Source organism: Oncorhynchus masou, chromosome 5 (genome assembly GCF_036934945.1).
Source record: "Oncorhynchus masou masou isolate Uvic2021 chromosome 5, UVic_Omas_1.1, whole genome shotgun sequence".
NCBI lineage: Eukaryota > Metazoa > Chordata > Actinopteri > Salmoniformes > Salmonidae > Oncorhynchus > Oncorhynchus masou.
This window is the reverse complement of record NC_088216.1, coordinates 33,291,904-33,302,536: the sequence shown is the minus strand read 5'-3', so window position 1 is coordinate 33,302,536 and position 10,633 is coordinate 33,291,904. Positions and strand designations below refer to the sequence as shown.

Below are 10,633 nucleotides of genomic sequence, written 5' to 3'. Positions count from 1 at the left end.
ATACTTTGAACTTTGAATACTCGCGCCATATAAATGTAATTCACTGCGTTCTATGCATGTCTTGCAGGCTCTTTCATTATATTCAAGTCAACCATTATCTAAGCATCTTTGTTATTGTTACAAAATGCACCGACTGCTTTGCTATCACTCACTAAATACAAAAATACCGATGACAATGGGCTGAGGGAAGAAATCTAATTATAAATTAATTTAACTTCAGTGAAAAGTATTTTCTACAGGCAATTTCCGACCTTCTATATAGCCAACCAAATGCGACTTGGACCCAAAGTCGCATGTTCAAATGTTGATTAATTGCATTGCTAGCCAGCCACCTAACTAACATACATACAATATTTTACAATTCTCCACGATGGCGGATGTGAAAGTAAAGAAAGAATCTTCAGATCCTGTAGACATTGAAAACAGGTTTGTCGCTGTCAAGAATGTCCTAGCATATGCTAGCTCGCAACCTAGTTAGCTGTCTATTTTCACTTGCTCAAATGGGCTACATTTGACCAACTATAGTAGCTAGCAAGACTTAGACCAAGGGACTTAACATGAGCTACTTTTAAATATGCCTTATACGACTTAACAAAGCTGAAAAATAAGGCGTTTCAATTAATTCAGCCATGTTTTCAATCCTAAACTAGACCCACAAGTTTGACAATGACGGTTTGATTCATGTAGCTAGCTAACTACTGTATAATAGATGATCTAGCTACTGTAATGCTCGTCATCTACTAGCTATCGAGCTACGTCAATCATTATTTCTGAGTAATCAGTAAGACATTTATTGTTGAATTTATAGTAAATCTGATGTCCCGACTACCTAGGTTCCTAACTAACGTTAATGTTCTCTATTATAAAGGATAAAGGCACTCTGTCAACAGTTCCCTCATGGAATAACAGACCAGGTGATCCAGAATGACATGCCTCATTTGGAGGCTCAACAGAGAGCCATGGCCATCAACAGACTACTGTCATTGGTAAGTGGCACAGGTGTAGCCGTGGTGCCAGTCTGTTTCTGCTCTCTTAATGACTCCTTATGGAATTGTCATGCCAATAGGCTCAATAGTTCTGGTTGACAGCACAATGCTGAGGATAAGCATATTGTTAACAAGTTTGATTTTGTGCACACAGGGTCAGTTGGACCTTCTACGAAACAGCTCAGGACTTCTATACCGCATGAAGGATGCCCAGACAGCAAGGTAAATGTCAGCATCGTCATTTAACAATGTTTTTTTAAGGAAGCTTCAGGAAGGACTTTTATTTTCGGATGATTGGTGACTAACTGTGTTTTTATTATGTCCAAAAGCAAAATGAAAGGCTCTGACAATCAAGAGAAGCTGGTGTATCAGATCATTGAGGATGCAGGAAACAAAGGTAGGAATTTCAGAGGGGTCCTGTCCAGACAACCCATAGTCCCTGTCCCCTTAGGTAGCCTACTTGTTGTCTTTGGATGGGGCCATCAAGTCCATTCAAACCTGGCCAACTCACCCAGTTCCCACTTGACACTTCACAGTATCCACAACCACATTATTTTCCGTTAGTGTATTTCTTTGTGACATGTTCTTTCCATTTGTATATTTATGAACTGTCCTCTTGCCTTTACACAGGGATCTGGAGCAGGGACATTAGATATAAGAGCAACCTTCCTCTGACAGAGATCAACAAGATCCTCAAGAACCTAGAGAGCAAGAAGCTGATCAAGGCTGTGAAATCAGTGGCTGTGAGTCGAGCTTCAAACACTAAAATATTCTGAAATGCACGTTTTAAAAAACACCGAAAAATAATTGAATCAAGAAAAGCACCACTTAATAATATGAATGCATCAGCAGACATGCTATCCAAACTCTATATAATTGTTTAGTCTCACTTATAATGAGTTATTGTTGTTGTTTGTCCAGGCGTCAAAAAAGAAGGTTTACATGCTATACAACCTGCAGCCAGACCGCTCGGTGACTGGGGGAGCCTGGTACAGTGACCAGGATTTTGAGTCTGAGTTTGTGGAGGTTCTCAATCAGCAGTGTTTCAAATTCCTTCAGAGTAAGGTGAGGGGTCCACTGAATGGGAGTGGGACAAATGTCTTACAATGGCCAAGTCACAGAAATTAAAAGGGTGTGTTCTGTACTGTAAATGTTTGAAAATAAGCTACTAATTACACTGATTTTAAATGAGCACATTAACGTTGGGAACAGTGTGAAGCATGCTTCAATCTAATATATTATGCCATGAAGAAAAACTTTATGGCTTCTGGGGCATTTGCATTTGTTTTGGAATGCACCCGACAATTCTTCCACTTCTAAATGCAGGGCTGGTTGACAAAGCCAGAAATTACTCTGGCTCCTAGTTATAGGCTCTCTGGTAACCAAGAGTTTACTAAGACATAATTTCTTCGGTCATGCTGGTTTGTTTGTCACCCTCTAGGCCGAGGTGGCGAGGGACAGCAAGCAGAACCCCATGGTGCAAAGAAACAGCTCCTTTGCCACCTCTCACGAAGTGTGGAAGTATATATGTGAACTCGGTATCAGCAAGGTGAGACTGCTGCTGGCTACATTCTGTTTGGTTTTGACTGCAAATTTGTCACGTTTTTACAGGTAACGGACAAAGTTGTCAAGGCCAGGGTGGAATCCTCCACTGGTTGGTCAGGACCGGGGCATATTTGTCCTTACTTAGTACTATTTTCACACGATTGGCCAAACAGAGCTGTACTGTCTGTATTGGCCTGGTTATGAATCTGCCATAGTTGTAGGAAACGGTCTGGAAAGGTCCATGCAAAAAGAAAATATCAGAGCCAACAAAGTATGGTTGGTACTCTGTACAAATAATGTGAAAAGGGTACAATGTGAGGGGGGTCAAATGTAACAACTGTCTCACTTTTTTAGCATACAGTTGCTATGTATTTCCTATGGAGGTTGTAAGTCTGAATATTGCACTTTGTGTACAGGTGGACCTGTCTATGGAAGACATTGAGACTATTCTGAACACACTCATCTACGACGGCAAGGTGGAGATGACCATCATTGCGGCCAAGGAGGGCACTGTGGGCAGTGTGGACGGCCAGATGAAGCTGTACAGAGGGGTCAACCCCATCATCCAGCCCACGGGCCTGGTCAAAGCGCCCTGTGGCCTCTGTCCGGTGAGCCCCCCTTCACAGGCAACAGTAGCCAAGTGGCTCCGTTTCAATACCCATACCAGCATATCACTTGGTATTAAACATTGCATTGGGGATATACACTGAGTGTACAAAATATTAGGAACACCTCTTTCTGTGACTGACTGATCAGGTGAAAGCTATGATCATTGATATGACTTGTTAAATCCACTTCAATCAGTATAAATGAAGGGGTGGAGACAGGTTAAAGAAGGATTTTTAAGCCTTTAAGACAATTGAGACATGGATTGTGTGTGTGTGCCATTCAGAAGGTGAATGGCAAGACAAAAATATTTAAGTGCCTTTGAACAGGGTATGGTAATAGGTGCCAGGCGCACCGGTTTGTGTCAAGAACTACAACGCTGCTAGGTTTTACATGCTCAACAGTTTCCTGTGTGTATATCAAGAAAGGTCCAGCACCCAAAGGACATCCAGCCAACTTGACACAACTGTGGGAAGCATTGTAATCAACATGGGCCTCTGTGGAATGCTCTTGACACCTTGTAGAGTCCATGCCCAGATGAATTGAGGCTGTTCTGAGGGCACAAGGGGGTGCATCAATATTAAGGTGTTCCTAATATTTTGTACACTGTGTATACCAGTGGTCGCCAACAGGTCAATCTTCATGGCATTCCTAGTTGATAGCCAAATATTTCTGTAGAAAAGCCAACAAACAATAAGGCTTGCGCTCCTTTTTAAAAATTGTGTTGAGCTGTTGCCGGTAGGTGCACTTGATTCAAAAGTCCTGTGCACCGGGTAGCAAAGTGTTCCAATGAGACAAACTCCACCTACCCGGCAGTCTGGCAAATCTGTGACTAAATCGAGTGCACCTACTGTGCTGCCCAAATGGATAACTCAAATCACTGTGGCTAGAGCTTCCATGACCCTGACCACAGCCAAGTTTAATAGGCTACTAGCCTACGCAAGATTGAATCACTTTTAAAACCATGACCACAGAGAGACTGTCAATGAATTCATCAAAGAGCTGCTGTTTTTATGAGGGAGTTCATGTTTAAGTTTATATTCAGCACTGTCACTGTTTTTATTCAACACTATTACAAAACGCGCTTCTCGGTACTTCTGTTCGGGCTGCAGCTGCAATGAATGAGAAGCCAAGTATCGGCAGCCCTGCATTTTGTTATTATTAACAGCTCGTCGTGACGATTTTAAGATCAGGGAATATTTAACTTTCTCTGGTCATAGGAACAACATGCATTTGTGCATGAGGTAGATGCGGTGCAACTTGAGTTTTGCCATCAGGTGGAAGACTGTGTCCCCTCTCTCTCGTCAGTTTCACCAGAGGAAAGGAATGAGAGAGCAGGGACCGTGAGAGGCGGCTGGGGAAAATCGTTTTGAACGGTCATCCAACTCGGAATTCCAAGTCGGAAACTCGGGTGTCTTTCTTGAGCCCAGACTTTAACCTGAAGATCACTGACGTCGTGATTTGATGTCGTTGACCATCAGGTGCAGGTACCACCAGTCCAGTAAAAAAAAAAGGAAACTATTTCAATTCATGCTCCACGGTGCCTCACAAGTGCTAAACCAACTGATCTATTTTGTCATCAAAGCTCGAGTTTTGAAATATAATATAGTCTGATTAACAGTATTGGCAGGCCAATCATATAGCCAATATGCTGTGATTAGGCCTACAGTCCAAACCTCATTCTTACAAAACTGTTTGTGTGAGGTTAATGTAAAAAAAGGAAAAAACATCTGAGGAGTAGATCTCAGCTTGCTTTTTGACTGCAAAAGTGATCTTGACTCAGAAAAGGTTGATGACCACTGGTGTAGACTACATCACTAGTGTTGCGTTTTCCTTCATTAGCTTTGTTTAAAGTTTGCTACACCAAAAGCAGCAAACAGAGGCACAAATCAAAATCAAAGCGCCAGCCACTTTTTCAGTTGAGAATGCTTCAGAGACACGTGTAGGAAACACACATGCCCTGTATAGTTTGGCCGTAAGTGGTATGCTAGTGTGGACATTGGCGTGCCCAGTCACTCGTCAAACACTAGAAAGGCATGTTTTGACCTTGGGCTGGGCAAAGAAAGCAGATCTGCAGGGTTTTTGATCCTAAATGTTTTACTATTTCTATTCAAAGTACTTCACCTGTCGCCAGATAGCCAGCAGGAAATGCTAGAAAAAGGTAAAGTAAGTGTGGTGATGCAGGAGAGTACTTTTGTTTATTTAACTAGGCAAGTCAGTTAAGAACAAAATTGTATTTACAATGACTACCTATCTGGGAACAGTGAGTGGATTAACTGCCTTGTTCAGGGGCAGAATGATAGATTTGTACCTTGTCAGCTCGGGGATTCGATCCCGCAACCTTTCGCTTACTGGCCCAACGCTCTACTAGGCTACCTGCCGCCCATAATCTCCACTAAATGTATTTCTCTCTTTCTTCTCTTAGGTGTTTGATGATTGTCATGAAGGAGGCGAGATATCCCCCTCTAACTGTGTGTATATGGCAGAGTGGCTGGACTTTTGATCAGTGACTTGGCATGTTTAGTTTTTTTTCCCTCTGGAAAAGTTTCATGTATACTTTTTTTTCTAGCAACCTTGATGCATCTGAAGATATTTTTATTTATACAGCGCTTAATAAATATTTTAAGACTGACTGAGAACGTCTACTCTCCTTGGGAATGTAACAAGCTCAATTGTGTCCTGCCGCTACATTTAACTATTCTTAAAAAATAAAGAATTGTATTTAACCTTTATTTATCTAGCACTCATGAAAGTGTTGAAGATGGACAAGTTTTGCAAAAGCATTCCTTTTGCTCTGGAAATAAACATTAGAAATTGTTTAACTTCTTCAGCACACATATAACACAGCATTGTTATATTATAAAAAAAGTGTAAAGCTTTTTGTCAGACACGTTTTTAAACCCCTTGTGCCAATGTGAATATTACCTGTAGCAATAGCAATCATACAGCTGCTTACATTGCAGTTATGTAGATATCAGATTGCTAAATCATGTTGATGAGCCTTAGCTTCAAAGGGCAAGTCAGTAATTTAGTAGACACTATATATAGCAACTATAGGGCATTTAATTCAAACTAAATCACAATTGCAGGTAAAACTTGTAATTATCTGCAAAATCTTGAGTAATTGTGTCAGATGCTCGATTAGATTCTGGGGAAAGATGTAAGAGAAAAGCCACGAGCAAAGTCTCCACCCCATTAAACGGAAACTCTCAGCCAAACACCTTCAAACTAAAGCTGTCAGTGTAATGTATTTGCAATCAAAATGTGTCTGCAAGAACAGATCACTCGAGGCAAGTCTTAAATAGACTGAGCGTTATGACTTTGCTACAAAGCCCTTGCTTACAGATTGAAGGATAGTGCTTCAGACAATCACACACTTGTAATCTTGGAAGATTGTTGGGAATATGTAGTATCTCGGAGGGGTTTTGGCTTGGTGATTGGAAAAAGAGTAGAGGGGTATGCTATCAGGGATCTAGTAAGGCTGACTGGTATGTTCATGTCTGAAGGCCTTAGGTAGATCTCAATCTGAAGAAAATGAGTGGTATGATGTAAATAACTTGGGTACACTATATCCCTGTAATCAGTTTTATTCCTGGTTGGCAATGTTGGATTGATGGGTCCCAATAGCATGTGTTTTTATACCGGAGTTCAATGTTAGTCTGTGCAAGCAATTACCCTAATGTTTGTCTGTAAATTCTGTTTGAGCGCAAGCACCAAGACCACTGTTTGTCGCAGACTTTTTGTGCCAAAACCATTCAACATAGTTAAGGGATGGAAACACATTACTTCTGTCTTTTTGCACAGCATTTTATTTGCAAGAAGCCAGTTTGATGGAAACTCACGGCTGTCAGTAAAATGTGCATTTGTGGGTGAATCTTAATATATGCTGAACTCTTTCAACTAACTGCTGGAAACACAGGTGAATCAAAACTGGCGAGTCTTCCGAAGAGCATTCAAAGTAATGGAGCAAAAGATGAGCACATTGATGACATTATGAACTACACTTGATAAATTGGAATCTCCATCATATTGTAATCATAAGGGTCCACATGAGCATGACACAGAGGGAAGGGAGCAACTGAACAGATATTCGTAATTGGGCTATTATCCTCATTGCGTGTCATATTCCAATGGCGGACAACTCTGCTGCTTTTTAAGCAGCTGCCCTCAGCTTTCGCACTGTGTCAATGAGCTCAGGGAATTGTGTGTTCTGGAAGTGTCCTCGGTCTGTGTACTTGTGCAGCACCGCGCCCAGGCCCTCGGCCACAGCTTGCTGCTCCTCCCAAGGCAGGAAGGGGTCATCCGTGGAGCCAAACTGAACGATGTGCCCAACGTTTCTTCTCATTTGCTCCCACTCCCATGGCCGGCTAAAATATCCTGAGTGAAGAGATGCACAGGGAGATATAAACGGCGTGTTCCAAACTGCCTACATTGCAGTCACATACTATCAGATCATTAAATTATATTGATGGGGTCTCTGCAATGTCAAGCACTACTTCCACATTTGCAGGGATTGGATACAGATCTGATTGGTCTCATCTCTCTACAAATGAGGAAATGGAGTTGTACATTAAACCAATTACTTTACGATATGATAATCTGTACAACCCGACTGCAATATGGGCATACTGGGATGCAGCCACTGTTTCAGTGACTTGTGGGGGAAGGATAAACGAGTGGTCATTTACATTAAACTGGATTTAGGGACACTTGACTGCAGCTTTTCTGTGGCGCTCTTGTATCCCAATTCAGAAATGAACACAAGGCTAGTCTAAACACCTGGCCCCAGTTTTTCAGAATCAGAATGATCTGGATTCTGTAACTCCCTATTTTGCTTTCCAGGATCAGATCAACCTGGGTGATTTGGAGCCAGAAAATGGTTGGATATGTGTTATTCTGATCCAGACATTAAAGTCTCAACCTCACAGAATCTGTATTTTCAGTGCTTTGAATAGGCCTACACCTTGCCATGTACTGGACAGGCAATGTTACTACAAATGACTAAACTACATGAATAAAGATATTCATATAAATTATGGAGCTTGCTTCTCTTATCACTTGTAAGTACATGCTTTTATTTGACACTGCTCAATACAACAACTGCCCACATACCTATACTGCAGTCAATTTAACATAATGGAAATATTTAATGAAACCTTTTTTATTTCTCTGAAATTCCACTATTGTAATACCTTTCTAAATCTACCCTTCTAGTGAGACCAAAATTATCCAGATTTTCATCACTACACACCGAATGATCAGAATCAATGTTTTGAAATACCCAATGCAAATATGTAATCCAACCCAAATCCAATTAGAAAAGTGGCTGTCATAGTTAATTGGAAGTGACACTGGTAAGTAATCTGTAAACTCACCACTCTCTCTCTCATTCTCATCTCCCAGGTCGGAAGTATAGGCACCCACCAGAATGAGGCCAAACACGTTGTGTGTTTCTGCATACCTGCATGGTACCACAAAGTTAGGTAGAGTAACTTTCCAACAAACAAAAAACGAAGAGTTTGCATGAGAAATATCCTCAAATTCTTTGTCATCACTATCCTACCTCATGGCTGCAGCTGCCCCAGAGCTGTGGCCAATGATGACAGTCTCCTCATCACATTGGAGCTCCTCCTGTATGAATGGCAACCATATGCTCTCTCTGGCTGTCACTAGAAAAAGACAGAATACAGTACGAGCACCTCGCAGTAATGACATTGGAGGCCCAAAATGAAGGGGTTTAAATACTGAACTTCATTCTACATACCTGGGTCAGGCATGTTGCTCAACAGGCAGGTCATATCTGGAATCTACAGGACAGCAAGTTAACTATTAATACCAAATGAAGTATCAGTAAGTAAAGGTTGAAAATGGTTTTATACATAGAAATTGACATTGGTTAATGACCTATCATATTTAAGCAAATCACCAGGAAGTTCCCTTTGAATTAACTTCCCCTTCAATGTGTCATAACTTCATAAGTAGCAGAGCACCCACTGGAAATGATGTACTTGTAAAGTATATTATTTTAAACAATGTCTAAAAATTTACAAAATCAAAAAGGGTACTTTTGAGACATTAACATTTTTAATGTTGAATAAATTCATTTGAAACATTTTATTTCAAAATCTAGACATACTCCATCATACTCTTTCATCATATGGTGTAACTCTGTGTTGTTATATGTTTCGAATTGCTATGCTTTATCTTGGCCAGGTCGCAGTTGCAAATGAGAACTTGTTCTCAACTAGCCTACCTGGTTAAATAAAGGTGAAACAAATAAATAAATATATATAATTATCAGAAATGATTTGGGATACAAATGTAAAAAGCATATCAAACATTCTTCCTCCAAATTAAGTTTCTATGGAATCTTTTCCAGAACAATCATAGACCATATATCTCTTCTATGCATTGCACTTGTCAATTAGAACCATGCAAGGAGGATATCCTCCATCCAAAATGCAGGGCCCTGTATAGAGCTAGCTTATAATGTGATATCTGAGGAATCTAGGCTGGTTTATAATGTGATATGTGAGAAATAAAGGCATTTGTGGTAATCTGTCACTGAATATAATAATTCATTATCTGGTGTGTATTAATATGCATGTGTGAATTTGATTATTATAAATGTTTTAATCCCAACTCCCCTAGACAAAGCCACTTTGCCATTTCATAATTGCTGCTGTGGCTACTGCTGGCTAGCATGAGGATGAAAAGGGCAGTTTTTCAGGAAAATATAAGTAGATCTTCTCCATGTACCATATCTCGCACTGGCACACTGCTGTCTTAATGTAACCATGATTGCGTTCTGACGCCCATGAGCTCAGTGTAAAGGTAGGGTCAGGTATCTTCTGGCAAAAGTAAAACAAGTGGTCCTACAGTTTAAAGTTCATGAGGCACTGAAAAGTTATATTCTTCTTGATGTATACATATCATTACTCTAAAAGTCCAAAATGTATGTAACAAGCAGAGTAACCAATACATGAAACCGTTGTCAAAATCATAGGAGCCACAGAACGCACATCCCCGTATTGGGAGCATGCGGACGCAAGCTCTTAAGACTCATACTCTTAGCTCTCATACGTTAACAGTGCGCACCTTATTTATCTGTTTTTTGGCCCATCCATACCAATTGGACCGCTCTACATCTCCAGCTCCATTTCCCGGGACAATTATCGCTTTCGTCAGTGGCATTTTCTCTTATCCACGTTGTCTTCTGTCGATGTTGAATACACTTCCCTAAACAATGCTGACTGTGAGTAGTCATGTGACTTTCATCAGTGCATGTTCGAGTGAGTCAATTTTGCGCAGTGAGTGGTTGTGCTCCAGATAGGCCATAGAACTATTCGAGGACTCAACCAGTTTTAGCCATTGAGGGCTTCCACCATTGAAGGAGTTCGACCAAGTGCACCAGGCTATGGCCCGTGAACTGAACAGACAAAAGCAGTGAGGGAGGAGCACCCTTCTCAAATTGAACAGTAATCTGTGCGGTCATG

At 40.9% G+C, this 10,633-nt stretch overlaps 2 protein-coding genes across 2 annotated transcripts; one reads left to right on the top strand and one right to left on the bottom strand.

Annotated features, from left to right (window-relative positions):
- The first annotated feature begins 264 nt into the window (after positions 1–264).
- On the top strand, positions 265–5,770 carry polr3f (polymerase (RNA) III (DNA directed) polypeptide F). The gene is made up of 9 exons (XM_064965365.1): positions 265–426; positions 869–986; positions 1,141–1,208; positions 1,316–1,383; positions 1,617–1,729; positions 1,908–2,051; positions 2,428–2,535; positions 2,948–3,139; positions 5,563–5,770. The coding sequence occupies exons 1-9, from the start codon at positions 371–373 to the stop codon at positions 5,638–5,640; spliced, it is 945 nt and encodes a 314-aa protein (XP_064821437.1). The 5' UTR covers positions 265–370; the 3' UTR covers positions 5,641–5,770.
- Positions 5,771–6,930: 1,160 nt separating this feature from the next.
- Positions 6,931–10,412, bottom strand: rbbp9 (retinoblastoma binding protein 9). Its single transcript, XM_064965366.1, has 5 exons — positions 10,236–10,412; positions 8,902–8,944; positions 8,701–8,806; positions 8,513–8,598; positions 6,931–7,514 (listed from the first exon to the last, which is right to left on the bottom strand). Exons 1-5 carry the CDS (start codon positions 10,329–10,331, stop codon positions 7,291–7,293), a joined length of 555 nt encoding a protein of 184 aa, XP_064821438.1. The 5' UTR covers positions 10,332–10,412; the 3' UTR covers positions 6,931–7,290.
- Positions 10,413–10,633: the final 221 nt, after the last annotated feature.

What these genes read in the sequence shown, in the direction of transcription:
- polr3f (XM_064965365.1), top strand. Translation starts at nt 371, where the DNA reads ATGGCGGATGTGAAAGTAAAGAAAGAATCTTCAGATCCTGTAGACATT. An exon ending in CCTGTAGACATTGAAAACAG is followed by an intron (nt 427 to 868) that starts GTTTGTCGCTGT and finishes TCTATTATAAAG; the next exon opens with GATAAAGGCACTCTGTCAAC. An exon ending in TGAGGATGCAGGAAACAAAG is followed by an intron (nt 1,384 to 1,616) that starts GTAGGAATTTCA and finishes GCCTTTACACAG; the next exon opens with GGATCTGGAGCAGGGACATT.
- rbbp9 (XM_064965366.1), bottom strand. Translation starts at nt 10,331, where the DNA reads ATGCCACTGACGAAAGCGATAATTGTCCCGGGAAATGGAGCTGGAGAT. An exon ending in CCAAAAAACAGATAAATAAG is followed by an intron (nt 8,945 to 10,235) that starts GTGCGCACTGTT and finishes GCTGTCCTGTAG; the next exon opens with ATTCCAGATATGACCTGCCT. An exon ending in GGGGCAGCTGCAGCCATGAG is followed by an intron (nt 8,599 to 8,700) that starts GTAGGATAGTGA and finishes GGTACCATGCAG; the next exon opens with GTATGCAGAAACACACAACG.